We start from the raw sequence: 14,012 nt of genomic DNA, 5'->3' as shown, positions 1-14,012 counted from the left end.
TGTTAATAAAACTCGGGGCCTGCGTGGGCGTATTTGAAATTACAATAAATTTTCGTGACCCACTTGTTTCCCGTCAATTTCCTGCACGGACCAAACTATGATCGCAAACCAATGGGATGAAAATCTAATGCAAACTATGGTTTCTTTTATACTTGTTCGGATTACAATCGAGCGGAGGCGGATTCTCTCGGACGTCAATCGACAAACGAGCATCTTTGTGAATGGAGGTAGTATTGAGAGTAGTATTGATACACGGCGTTATCGGTGCCATGTGCAAGCGTGTTTATAGCTGAACCCGCGGAGAAAAGGACCTAGTCTCGTGTGTTCTCCTCTCTTCGTCTGCGTTTGAAAGTCTGCCAAAAGGGAAAACGATAAAAAAAAAATGGAAACGAAAGTATAGATAAATACTGAGTTATCAAGGACTGTGTTTACGGTGAAACGAGGAGGGTGTGTCGGCCACGTCGCAAATGAGACGGCCGTCTATAGAGTTTGTATTACTTGACGAGAGAGTTGGCCAACTAGTCTCCCCATTTCTTTATATTCGTTGGAAAGAAGGGCTCGACAAGAGGGATGAAATAGTTTCCTATTTCTTTTCCTGCGGACATAAAGACTTGCGTGCATAGTCAAAAGGGTCACAGTCAGCACGAGAAACGAGGCGGAACTGTAAGCCGTGCATGTTCAATCCTTTCCCTAATTGGTCTGACTGAACATTTTCAACCATCACTGGCGCGCCTATTTCCATTCAGTAGCTTTTCTCGTGTACATGTGCCTTCCATTTTTTTGAGTTCGCAGCCAAAAGACGAACGTCATCGCCACTTTTTTTCACGAATCCATTCAGATGAACCCTTCGTCCTCCCGATCTTTTCGTTTCCAAAACCAATCGATTGCTATATACTATCGTTCTTTGCACTGTAGATATTAAGGAAAAGAAATCACTAGAAAGTTTCATAAAAATAGTGTCCTGTTTATTTTCATGTTGACTTTCAGACGAAATTAAAATAAATATATTATTTAAAAAGAAAAAGGGTACGCCTACTCTTAAATTATTTGCTAGCTGCTATTTGCAGTGCAGAAGCACCGACGTGTCGACGTTGGTATTTAAAAAAAAAACTCACATTTTTCAAGTTTGACGTAATTTGAAATAAAATATTTCGTTAAAAAAGAGTTTAAAGAGCTGTCGACCTTTTCGTGGTCAAAACGGGCACTGAAACGTCCAAAGCAGGATTCACTTCACCCAGATTTAAAGTGCTGACGGAGCGCAATAAGGCCGGCTCGGTCGAAGGACAAGATGCCGGGCAGGTTGAATCAATCACGTGCGAATCTCGTCGCCCTACCAACATTCATGTGATTCCTATAGATAAATAACTGGCAAATCTTTTTTTAACAAAATCTTACTGAGGGTTAGATTGGCGGAGAGTGGCGAGTGCATTTTAGTATGAGGCGGCATCCAGTTGTTGCCCAGAATTTTGTTATCGAACCCGTGTTGATTCTCTTGCCAAGCAGACACTGGATAAGACAATTCATTGTGTTTGGCAGCGTCCATTCCAGCCAATTCCATTTCAAGTGGAATGCGTAGAACGCCAGCCCATCTGAGAATAGCAAACATGGGCAAACACCAAATGACCGCCCAGCAAATAATCACCACAGCGCCCAACAAGTTACAACCGAATCCCTGTAAAACGGCATTTGGCAGATTAAAATGAAATCCAAAATATCCAAATTAGAAAGGAAACTTACCACTGCTGAGATCGCATCGCCCTTGAACAGAATACCTTCTCGGATAAGGAACGGAGCAGAGAGCAAACCGGCCAATCCACCGCAAAAATGAATAGCGAACCCATCGACAGGATCATCCACTGTTTGAAATTGCCATCGATTAGTTTGATGAATCGAACAAAAACAAATGAGTTAAAAATCGCTCATTAAATCGCAGATTACCTTCAAGTTTTTCCAGAAGTGCACGGCCAACGATAAAAGCTATTCCTCCTAGAATTCCGCTGAGGACAGCTGCCCATGACGGAAGTGAATCACAACCGGCGCAGATGGCAGCCATTCCAGCCACGGAGCCATTCATCATCGTCAAATAACTCCAATAATTACCCCAGAAAGGTAAAAAGCGATTGAGAAACAGTGCTGTTAACGCACCGCCACTGGCACCCAACAAAGTGTTTAAAGTGGCGTAAGTGATGACTATTCCATCTCCAGGTTTACTCAAAGACAATTGCGACGCTGCGTTGAAGCCGAGGAAACCGAAGATCAGCAGCAGAGCACCCAGTCCCACGAACTACGTTAAAACATTCATCCGATTCACATTTTTGATAAGCATCATTAGAAATTGTCACGCAAGTTACGGGCAAAGAATGGCCGGGAATGTGTTGTCCGTGCGAGGCTTCCCCTTGGCGTGGCGGATCAAAACGACCGACTCGCGGTCCGATAATGATGGCCGCAACCAAAGCGCAGGCTCCGGAGAACATGTGAACTAATCCCGAACCACCAAAATCCCGGAATCCCATCTGTTTTAGCCATCCGCCTTCGTACCATCCCCATCGACTTAAGGCCGGATAAGCAAATCCTAGGGCAAATAAAATATTAGTCTAAACGAAGATACGCAATCGATTGATTGTGCTGTTCAAACCTGAAAGTAAAGTGCCGTAAACAAAGTAGCAGGGCAAATTGAGACGCTCAGCGACAGCTCCACTGACTATCGTGGCGGCAGTGTTGGTAAAAATCATTTGATAAAAAGCTTCGGAATACCTAAAGAATCATCCGAATTCAATTATCTCTTGTATCGCACAAAGTCAAAGTCAATTACTTTTCAGGCGGTAAATTGGCAAATGCCCAGTGATGCCATCCAACAAATGAATTCCCTTGGCTCCACGCAATGGCGTAGCCAAACAGCCAATAAGACAAACAGCCAACAACTGAAAATATATCCGAGATAAATCTTTCTTTCACAAAGTTGCATTCATCTAAAAATAAATGTCAAAACTTACAAGCGTCGATGGTGCCCTTCAGCAGAATGTTGGTCGTGTTCTTCGTCCTGACGAGACCGACTTCCATGAACGCGAAACCGCATTGCATGGCTTCATGTAACACACGAGACAAGTAACAAATAACAAGTAACAATAAACGCAAAGACAATCAAACGGTAAATACAAAGATCCTACCGAATGTGATGGCAGTGAGCGTGACGAAGTAGAAGTCATCCAGGTTACGTTGGAGGGCGAAGAGCGTTCGTTCCACATGTCGAAAATCGGCTAACAAGGCGGCGTTGAATTCGATCAGCATGGCTTCATTGCCTCCAATCACCACGCTTGCTCGCTCTTCTCGGTTTTCGTCGTAAGGTTGACTGAAATTAGACACGTTGGCGACAAGATTGGACACGTTATTGACAAGGTTGGACACTGCCTCCATTCTCGTCAGGTGGGCAGCCGAGCACTGAGTTCTCAGACAAGACCAGACAGTCCCATCTCACCTTTCCTCCTCGTTTTTAATTTGCACACCCCCTTACCCCGACACCTGTCTCATCAATTCTATTTGCCTGTAGGCGACCACTTCATTGCTTTTTGTCCGGATTTTCTTGTACGGAATTCAAAGGATGCAAACCTTAGTTATCGGCTGTTTAATGGTGTTATGTCAAATCATTTGCAAGGATAACGTCACGTTTTCTTGTAAATTTCAAGGGGAATATTGGTGGTTCTTTTTTTTTTTTTTTTTCGATCAGGATTCTTGTGGTTATTTCCAAGTAATGACACCACTGTGTTACGTCAGCAAGAAAAGGAATGGAAATCCATGCATTGTTGTACCGTTGGCGCCGTTTCAGAGGTAAGCTCCGCAAAAGGTGGTTGAGTAGTACCTTTCAGTTTACTTATCAAAATCTGATTTGCCTAGTGAGAATAAGACGAATAATATCCAATTGTTGAATAAAGGATTTGAAGAAGAGGAAGGGCGTCATCGTTGGCCATGGAGTCCGACGAAATATTCAAACAAGACATTCTTTGTTTTTTGAATATCCCGAAGTCATTCCAACATGACTAACATTGTTCTATTTTTACGCTTATGGGGTAGACAGACAACAAATGAAGCGAAAGAACAAAACACTGGTGTGGATTGAAGTCCACAGGAAAGTATGCCAAGTTATGCGTTACATTACGCGTGAACTAACGTTGTTTACCTTTGAACTAAAAACTTGGGAAAACAAATGCTTTGTTTCATCTATCGCAGACTGTCTTAACGACTGATGTCCATCAAACAACGATCTGTCAGCAGCTGGATTACTCTCGCTAAAGTTAGATTCCACAGACAAAAAGTTATGCCTTCCCCAGCTGTCCACCTAATCCCTTTCATTTCATTTAACGTTCATCAAGTTTACCATCGTCTGCTTTATAGTGCCAAACAACTACTCGTGCTAATCTCTTCTTGCAATTATACACACTAGCTTTGTTGATGTCCACGTCGTTTCGCCAGATGGTAGTTCTCTTTGACTATCAAGGCCCACTGGCAGACGTCAGTCGTTTCTTTGAAAACCTGGATTCGGAGATTGAAGATGTGCGTATTGTAATTGCCTTGCGTTTTAGAAACGTCCAATCTGCAGAGACATAACAGTGCTGCCCAGGTGATGGCTATAAATCGAGCAGCAAGTCTTAGACTTGGCAGCCATAACAATAACTTTCTCCGACCATAACGTCGTACATGTGACTTGTGTTGGGAAAAATGTGTGAACCTGTCTTGTTTCAACTCTTGTTTTGACTGAAAATGGGGCTGTGGTGAGCACCATCCTTCCAACAGAATAACGGAAAAATGAGATGATTCATAAGATCATAATAAGATAACAAGAGAAATGGACTTGGATATTAGAAAAACAAGCCAGGCGTCAATCATCTTTTACGGTGCCTCTCAGTTTATCAACGACAGATCAACTGCAGGTGAACACCCATCCGTCCAGAACGTCCATGACGTAAGCTACTCCAGGTGCCATAAAAGGTCGTATGCAGTGTATAGTGCCATATTGATCAAATTCAATCGATAGTTGCTTAACATTTGTCTCTGTACTGTAGGTGTTATTTCTGATTGAAACGACGATGTCAGCATTGTCATAGGAGGATGGATTTTCGCCAACACTGCAGACAAAAACGTTTTGAAAGGTAATCCGCGAGCAGAGATAAGGTCACTCTTAAAGAAAATATCTTTGACCATGAAAATAATTAAGTATCCAGGTAATAATGGATCCATTTAATGCAAGTAGATCACACACGGATTGGAGAAAATCCATGCAGTTCATGGTCTTGAGCCAGTCAGGGACGTTTCCAGCCCAAACGTCTCGACATTGTACGTCACTTTTAATTTATTATGTTGCAAATTTCCTTCACTTTTGACGAATGGACATTTGATTCTCGTAGGCATCGGCGTGCCGTACTACTGGGTACTACAGTAAGATAGCTGCTGCGCGCCATTCACTAAAGTGCTTGCCGTATTAGCGAAAATCATTCGATACGAGGCTAACTTGATGTCACCCTGTACCAGCATATGAAAATGAATGGACGCGAAATCCTTCAAAGGTAAGCGGAAAATTGATTTTGTTATAGTTTCTGCCTACAGTACATACGTTTTTGTGGCAATGGACGAAGATAAAGTGGTTCCATCCGGCTGAAAAATTGCTATCGGCTGTTCGATGGAATACATAAATCAATTAGTCGAGAAAAATGGGGGAATAAAGAACGAAAACAAAATATGTTATGGCCATCGATTGAGAGTTTACAAGGGCAAAAACGAAACACAGCCCATGTTTGGATAGAGTTGCGTATAACGAAATTAGTTACCATAATTTTTCGCCATTTTTTCGTTTCTTTTCAATTCTAAACATGAATTGAAACTCAAACTGTATTATATCCAGCGAGCGTACGTTCTTGTGTAAAATGTAACGTTTTTTTTTTCGTGCGCCAGGCCCACTTCGATTGAGAGGTACCCACAAACCTGTCATTGTTTTTCTCGTAGAATACTCTGGTTTCTCTATTTTCTAAGAGTTTGCCTTCATTGTTATTGTACATGATTACTGGGTGGACAACCACGAACAAATCATCCAAAGTTCCGTTGCAAAGTAGTTGTACCAATTGCTCCGCCAAGTTTCTTTTCGGTTGCTATCAAGTTTCGGTCGGCAGGCAGTTCTTTGTTATCATTGCTTCTATTGATTGCGCTGAATAGGTCTTCGCTATCATTCGATCAGACATCTCGAAACGAACATTGAACAACTTCACTGGAATCGTTTGCTTTCTTCTGTTCTCATTCTAATTGAATGGGCGTGAGTGGTAGGCACAAAAGACGGGACTTCAGAAACTAGTATATGTCTTACAAGACTGTTCTAATGTTGCATGTCCTGTTACACTGAAACGAAAAGTTCTTTTTGCTCTGCCAAATTTTTGATCGCGCATTTGGGTGTAATAAAGCAAGACCATCGCATCGTTTTTTCCCCTCCGTTGATGCATCTTTTAATGTTGTCACGATATTTACTAGGACAAAGTACTTGTAACGTGATTATTGCGTGAGTGTCCTCGTTGAAAGCTCATGAATGAAGAATGGTGATTGCCTAGTTGTTGCGAAGTATATGGGGTTTTTTTTCCGGAGGTATCGTTTTCGTAGGCAATTATGTAAGATATGAATCAAGCTTGGAGCTGATCGACGTACACTTATTTAACTGTTGACCCGGTCTAACTTTAGCCCTCACATCGAAGCGACGTGAGTTATAGGGAGAGTAAATAAAAGAAGGTGCCTGGCAATTTTCCATCACGTGAACGTGTCTAGTCACGATATTCAAAATCGATACACAAGCTGAGCAATTTTGCTATTTAAATAGCCAAATGTCAAATATTATTATTTTCCAAGAAAATCATGTTCGATTGGCTATTCAAAGAATCTACTTTGCTTAGGGTTCTCATTAATTTTTAAATTGAAAAATTCCAATGTGTCTAGAGCGCTAGGCCAAGTATTCGCTGAATGCCATCCGATTGATTACTTTCGCCTGATAGCAGAACTATTAAAACCCCTTCAACAATAAGAAAATTGATCCTTTTCTCACGATTGCGTGATAATGAATTCCCATTTGAGACAGCTCTTTGGACACTACATACACTTAATGATCGCTGCCGTGTGAATCATCGATTGCCCACAGTGAACAAAACGGTTTGGGAACTCACGTCCGAGCTTCTAACGAAAGCTATTATTCATTTGACCGCTGTTAATTCATTTTATCCTCCTGTCAGTAAAAGTATAGTTCTTCTTTTCGTGTGTGTGTCGAGTGTTAAGCCGGTCGAATCTATTTTTAACGTATTTTTCTTTTCCTTATTCCCAGCTGCACGTTGCAGACAAGCGTAACTAGGCCGTGTTACACGCGCTGTCTATCGTCGTCACCATTGCTCCAGACCGTGCGTTAGTTTTCCCCGTCATTTTGTCTGCGGGATCGGTCTTGGAAGAACGAAAGCCTCAACAAACATCGAATGCTGTGAATGCGCAAAATGTCGTGGGAAAATTCTCAGCGTGTACAACTGGGAATTGAATTAATCTTTAAAATTTATTCGCCACTTTTCTTGTACCTTGCTTACGTTTCTGTGTATTGGTCGATGCAGGATTTATCAACCTACGCTGATGGATGTGATCGAAATTCAGGGCGTCACCTATGATCACTAAATTCAAAATGCGGTCAGTGTATTTTCCGCGCTTCAAAAGCGAATCCGGCAAAGAAAAGGGCAAATTAAAGTTGATCAGAAGATAGCGGAGCAGCAGTCACAACAAACTATCGTCGCGATTCCAAATTCCAACGAATCAACCTAGATACCGATGTTTTTATTACAGCATTGGTCGAATAAGGTTATTCTATACCCGAGCGCAAGAAAATAAACAAAATAACTAATCTAAATTTATTTACTTCCAGTTTCTATTATTTGCTTTAACCCAATTCGTGTCTAGTCTAACCTGCCGCAGTCGTTTTAGCCAACCAGCGTTTCTCGGCCGCTGCAGAGGTTGTTGTCAGGTGCAGTGCATATGCGGATGAGGTCCTTTGTGTCTACTACACGTTTTACTCAATTTGGGTTCAAGAGATTTCATCGGTCGCTGGATCCCAATCCGTCGTTGTCGCTAAACTTATTCCCCGCCGTCTGTCGTTTCCAAGTTTGGGATCGAGATTCGACGACTGCAATTCGTCCGCTGGATTCTACCAGCAACGTGCCTTTCGTTTCGTTCTAAACTTTTCTCTTATACCATGGTAACCATACACAACTGATTGCTATCTCCAAAGACGGCTTTACTTGATAAAAAAAAAAAAGAAAAGTTAGCGTATGTCGAACACTTTCAAGTCTGATGACGACATCAGCCAAAACACGACCGCGAACTTTTATGCAAGTCGTAAACTCGTCCTTCATCAGCAGTCACGCAGACTTGACCCTTATACTCTGTGTTTATTTAACTCGTCTATTTTGGGAAGAAAACTCTTGTGAAATGACCCAGTTGGAAGGGGGGAAAAAAACAAAACAAAGCAAGACTGCAGCATCTATAGACGTGCTCTTGATGGGAATGAAGTACTATACTTTGTGTAGTTATCGATCGCGATATCGTTAGTAGATTTATTAAGCTAGAAGCCTGATACTTATTCATTACTGCTTACACTACTAAAACAAACGTTCTTTCCTTATGTTTTAATTGCTTCCACACCCGTCAGCTGTCTAAAGTGCACACACCAAAGCGTGTTCGCCGAATGCGGATTAGTTTAGAAACTCAACCTCTCACCACCGGTTACATCAGCCATCAGCCTGTTTCCAAATGGAGTGGGAATGAAACGACAGCTGGATAGCGACGGATGCGCCAGTCGCTTTTAACCGCCACTCAAAGCAGTAAGCACCATGAGATTATGCAGATCTAGAATTCTCATCACGAATTCAACGGGAATGTTATAGATGTCGCACAGCTCTTTACTGAAATGGTACAGGGTGTAAAACATCGCAACGTAAAAGTCGTAATAAGAGCGACATCTTCAGTCCTACCAGCGTACAGTCCGGTTACTAAATCCATACACCTCAGACGCAGCAGAGCCGTGAATCGTGACGGAGAATCGTGAGAGGAGATGCAATCCTTTTGACAAACATTGAGGGAACCTACTGCTGTGCATTGCAGAACGATCTGTTTGCTGAGCAGGCGTATTACTATTTACTCGCACTTTGGAACGGCGAACATATTACCCGAATTTTTTCTACTGGTAGATTTAAAGAAACGAGTGATATACGAATAGCAAATGAGAGTTTTGAAGTTGAAAAACAACAGTTTAAGGAGTTGTTCAAATCAAAAACAATTTTTTTCTAGTCCTCAAACAGGCTTTCGAAGTAGGCTTGGAATAATATCCCTGGTAATGGATTGCTAAAGTTTGCAGCTTCGTTTATAATTAAAGCTGTTGTTTACCGTGTTGAAAAGTTGCTCTGTTGTTTTAAAGTTTAGCCAAAGCTTGTGTAACCTACTTTATGCGTCATCTGCAAAAAAAGCCAGTTGAAAAATAACAAATGTCGATTGTTTTTCTTTAGGCGAGTAAGCCAGAAAATTTGGAAAGGTATCACGTGATTGGCACAAACTTCTTGTTTTCATGCTGAAGGCTCTAGGGCTCACTGAAAGCGCCGACTGTATCGATTTTTAGCATGAAAAAAAATAAACTGTAACGCTGGCGGTAAAAGCGGTGACACCCACCCAAAAAGATTCTTGCCTGTTATGAATAAATATCACAAATGCAAAGCAGGAAAAAAAGCCTATGTCTGCGGGCCATTGACATGGCTTACGACAGTTTTTTACGGATGGTGGGACACGTTATCCCTTCTGGCCGCATGCTAGACATACAGTGTAGTTTAAATTATTATATATTTTTTTTCCTACGCAAAATAGAAATTCGATTCAAAGATTTACTGAACAAGCCACCTATTCCTTGGTTTTATCCAGATAAGATATCTCGCATCAGTTGCATGTCAATTGATGAATCGATTTTGACCACAGCTGCAACTCAAGAGGATCATGGGTACGTTGGGTGGAGGGTTCAGCGTGTCTTCATTCCGCTGTTGGGCACTATTTCTGTCAAGTATTATTGGATAAAATCAGCCCTCCGGGAAAAAGACATGGAACAACTCATTAGGAAAACCATTAATAGTTACCAAGAGATATTTCTACGAGAGCTGTGAAATTTTTTATGGTTATCTACTCATGAGTGTTAAAAAAATTTAAAAACTAAGAACTCTACTTCCGCTTTTCCTATTTTTACCATCGATTTTCCTTGAAATAAAAAATGTGTTTATTTGTTTCGCTCAGCGGCTTCTGTACAAGAATTCATCAACCAGAACTTACTGTAGTCGACCCGGAAAATAAAAATTAATGAGAGTTATTAAATTGGAAACTTATTTTTAAAAAATCTAAGCATTAATGTCGCATGTTGGAACTAACGTTACCAAAAGTGTAAAATTAAAGTTAATTCTTACAAACTTTTCTTGGTATTTGATCCAGAAATGTTTTTTCCCGCTGCTAACTCGGAAACATTTAACATTAAAATAAATTACGAATTGGTAGATGAAAGTATATAAATGGAGGATAGTCCGAAACAAAACACGGTCCCAAGACGGACGCTAATTGCTAAAACGCTAAACAACTATTTTTGAATTTGGCCAGAGTCATGGAACCCATAGTCATGGCGGTCATGGATTCCATGACGATGACGATCACATTCTAATCGGGGACACCGCTAAGCTTCCCCGATTTAAATGAATCGGGGATGTTCGGTGCGGGGATTTCTTTTTTCGGTGTGGAACGGTGCTATAATCGGTGCTGCACCGATAACACCGCTTCAGCCATACGTTAGTTTTACCAGTGACCTTGAGTTCTGATAGACCAAGATCGGATGCTGAGTTGCCAAGGCTGAATTCCGACCTGGGGTATTTTTCCTCTCGGGCCCTATAGGAGGGAAATGAAAAATAATATATTTAATTAAGTTGTAGTTAGTTTTATTACAAAATCTTTTGGAATCGTGTACTATACCTCTGTGCTGATATAATACAAAAAATTTTATCTCCAAAAAAACTGTTATTTCTCCAGGAAACTTTTTGAAAGGTACTTGTTTACCTTTCCACAACACCCCCTCCCCGTATTACAACTGTAGAACAAGAAGCAGACGTTTTTCTAAGTAAATTTCTTTTTCCTTATGAATAAATCCTTTAGCATAATCAGATAACTTAAAAAGACTAATTGTGTCAAATAACTCATTACTGACATCACAAACTACACTACTCATGACATAAAAAACGAAAACAGTTTGACACTACAGTCACTAGTCACAGTCAATCACTTTACGTCTGCTACGGTACATTGTAAACAAGTACCTTTCAAAAAGTTTCCTGGAAAAATAACAGCTTTTTTGGAGATAAAATTTTGTGTATTATATCAGCACAGAGGTATAGTACACGATTCCAAAAGATTTTGTAATAAAACTAACTACAACTTAATTAAATATATTATTTTTCATTTCCCTCCTATAGGGCCCGAGAGGAAAAATACCCCAGGTCGGAATTCAGCCTTGGCAACTCAGCATCCGATCTTGGTCTATAGGCCAACGAGAATCACGTGACTAGAGTCACATTTTTTTCTTGTTGGCCGTAGGGTAACTGCCAATTTAGATCACTATTCATTGATAATCGGGGAAGGCACCGATCACCGATATCACCGCACCGATAACCGAAATCTCTTCCCCGATTAAGATTATCCCCGCACCGGATCGACTAAAAAACTCCCCGATTAGCACGGGGCCGAGCGCTATCGACGGGCTCGACGCTTGACAACGGTACGATTAAATAAATCCGGCAACATGAACGAAATAATTTCTTCTCGTCTGCTTTTTGGCGCCTATTCGTGATAGAGTGAAGAGTGTTTTGTCCTACAAAGTCAGCAGCGCTTTCTAATTTATTGATTTAAAATACATTCTACCACTTGTATTCAAAAGTAAATAGTAGAATTAATCTTCTCTACATCGTTTTGTTTTGGAAGAAATCCCCACAAATAAGTCTTTCATCATTCGTTTTTCGTTGCTCAGAATGGGTATTAAAGGACTAACCCAATTAATTGGAGATTCTGCTCCTGCTGCTATCAAAGAGAATGAAATAAAGAATTACTTTGGTATATTTCATAATGTAATACATACATCAGTTGTCAGGAATTAAAGTTATTTTTAGGTAGGAAGGTTGCTATTGATGCTTCAATGAGCATTTACCAATTTCTGATAGCTGTCCGGTCTGAGGGTGCTATGCTAACTTCTGCTGATGGAGAAACTACCAGGTTTGATTTTTAAACACTTCAGGAGCCAGTAAATCAAAATAATTCTTTTATCTTGATAGCCACCTAATGGGCCTCTTTTACCGAACTATACGAATGGTTGATAACGGCATAAAACCATTGTATGTCTTTGATGGTAAACCTCCAGAGATGAAAGGAGGAGAGCTGAACAAACGTGCAGAGAAGAGGGAAGAAGCAACCAAGCAGTTAGCCATTGCCACAGATGCTGGTATTTAAACTTACCTGGTAACAATTTGGGCATGACACTGAAGCTGGTTTCCATCGTATTACAGGTGATACAGCTGAAATAGATAAAATGAACAAGCGACTAGTTAAAGTAAACAAAGTTCATACTGATGAGTGCAAACAACTTCTCAAATTAATGGGTGTTCCATATATTGAGGTGATTATAATATTCCCCTCTAAACTTAAGATGTTATCAGTACCCCATCACATTTATCTGTTAGGCACCTTGTGAAGCTGAAGCTCAATGTGCAGCTATGGTTAAAGCAGGAAAGGTCTACGCAACGGCAACTGAAGACATGGATTCGTTGACCTTCGGTTCTAACATTTTATTGCGATATATGACATATAGCGAAGCCAAAAAAATGCCTATCAAAGAGTTTCATTTGGACAAAGTTTTGCAAGCCATGTCTTACACAATGGATGAAGTAAAATTTCTAGAAAAGTTTTGAAGGTTCAAAATAATGAATTTTTTTTATTTCCAAGTTCATAGATCTGTGTATCATGTTGGGGTGCGATTACTGTGACACGATTAAAGGCATCGGTGCCAAAAGGGCCAAGGACTTAATAGACAAACACAGGTGCATCGAAAAAGTCATCGAAAATCTTGATACAAAGAAATATGTCATTCCCGAAGATTGGCCTTATCAAGAAGCAAGAAGACTGTTCAAAAACCCGGACGTCTTAGATCCCGAAACAATCGACGTGAGTTAATCTTAGTATTCTCTTAGACATCAGTTAATTGTCGTTTTGCCATAGTTGAAATGGAATCAGCCAGACGAAGAGGGTTTAGTTAAATTTTTGTGTGGTGACAAAAATTTTAACGAAGAACGTATTCGTGGAGGATCTAAGAAACTGTGTAAAGCGAAACAGGGGCAGACTCAGGGCCGACTCGATACATTTTTCAAGGTTCTTCCATCAAACAAACCACCTACTCCCTCCACGCCGGCATCGAAGCGGAAGGTAAATCGTTTGTATGCTTTCAACGTGACACGATATAAGGTATCTAAAATCTACTTGTCTATGAGTAGGCCGAAGAATCGAAGAAAGGAAGCAAAGGAGGAGCCAAATTCAAACGTGCAAAGTAGCTGGTTGGCACTTCCAACCTTTTTCCGTTTTTGGTGTGCGGACGCTAATCGATTAATTTCTTTACGGGAAGACTTGCCGCAAATGAGGATTTCCTCTCATTAATTCTTCGTATTTTTAATATAAAGCATCAATGAATTACTGCCTGTTATGGTCAAGGTTATCCCAAGTGGGAGTAACACATGGGGTAGATTACATACAAGAGTTCTTATATTTGGGGTTCTTATTGCAGTTGAGAAATCTGGCTAATGCCTAATGGTAAACAAATGGCTTGGCTATTAACTTATATACTGCGCTGTTATCTTATACAATCAGCGTAGGTTAATGTCATTATTGCTAATATAAGT

The 14,012-nt window shown here is 40.7% G+C and overlaps 2 protein-coding genes and 1 long non-coding RNA gene across 13 annotated transcripts; 2 read left to right on the top strand and 1 right to left on the bottom strand.

Annotated features, from left to right (window-relative positions):
- Window positions 1–943: 943 nt before the first annotated feature.
- LOC116932119 (putative ammonium transporter 1) lies at window positions 944–3,453 on the bottom strand. Its single transcript, XM_032939856.2, has 9 exons — window positions 3,168–3,453; window positions 2,994–3,083; window positions 2,813–2,921; window positions 2,636–2,754; window positions 2,352–2,572; window positions 1,939–2,284; window positions 1,738–1,856; window positions 1,396–1,672; window positions 944–1,330 (listed from the first exon to the last, which is right to left on the bottom strand). The coding sequence occupies exons 1-9, from the start codon at window positions 3,412–3,414 to the stop codon at window positions 1,167–1,169; spliced, it is 1,692 nt and encodes a 563-aa protein (XP_032795747.2). The 5' UTR covers window positions 3,415–3,453; the 3' UTR covers window positions 944–1,166.
- Window positions 3,454–3,575: 122 nt separating this feature from the next.
- LOC116932120 lies at window positions 3,576–9,535 on the top strand. Of its 10 annotated transcripts, none has more exons than XR_006652529.1 (8): window positions 3,576–3,825; window positions 3,930–4,983; window positions 5,058–5,144; window positions 5,246–5,328; window positions 5,400–5,558; window positions 7,346–7,860; window positions 7,925–8,879; window positions 8,943–9,533. It is a non-coding gene; the product is annotated as an uncharacterized LOC116932120 (long non-coding RNA). The 10 variants fall into 10 exon arrangements; XR_006652527.1 differs by having other exon boundaries at window positions 3,892–4,983; XR_006652532.1 differs by lacking the exon at window positions 3,576–3,825 and having other exon boundaries at window positions 3,846–4,983; window positions 7,346–7,510; window positions 7,620–7,860; window positions 8,943–9,535.
- A 2,335-nt stretch (window positions 9,536–11,870) lies between these two features.
- Window positions 11,871–13,878, top strand: LOC116932115 (flap endonuclease 1). 2 transcript variants are annotated; one of them, XM_032939847.2, is made up of 9 exons: window positions 11,871–12,006; window positions 12,098–12,180; window positions 12,237–12,339; window positions 12,399–12,565; window positions 12,630–12,739; window positions 12,804–13,007; window positions 13,066–13,284; window positions 13,339–13,542; window positions 13,611–13,878. In XM_032939847.2, the coding sequence occupies exons 2-9, from the start codon at window positions 12,099–12,101 to the stop codon at window positions 13,665–13,667; spliced, it is 1,146 nt and encodes a 381-aa protein (XP_032795738.1). In that variant the 5' UTR covers window positions 11,871–12,006; window position 12,098; the 3' UTR covers window positions 13,668–13,878. The 2 variants fall into 2 exon arrangements, with proteins under 2 accessions (XP_032795738.1, XP_032795737.1); XM_032939846.2 differs by having other exon boundaries at window positions 11,902–12,180.
- Window positions 13,879–14,012: the final 134 nt, after the last annotated feature.

This window comes from Daphnia magna, linkage group LG10, assembly GCF_020631705.1.
Source record: "Daphnia magna isolate NIES linkage group LG10, ASM2063170v1.1, whole genome shotgun sequence".
Taxonomy (NCBI): domain Eukaryota; kingdom Metazoa; phylum Arthropoda; class Branchiopoda; order Diplostraca; family Daphniidae; genus Daphnia; species Daphnia magna.
This window is presented reverse-complemented; position numbering and strand designations above follow the sequence as displayed.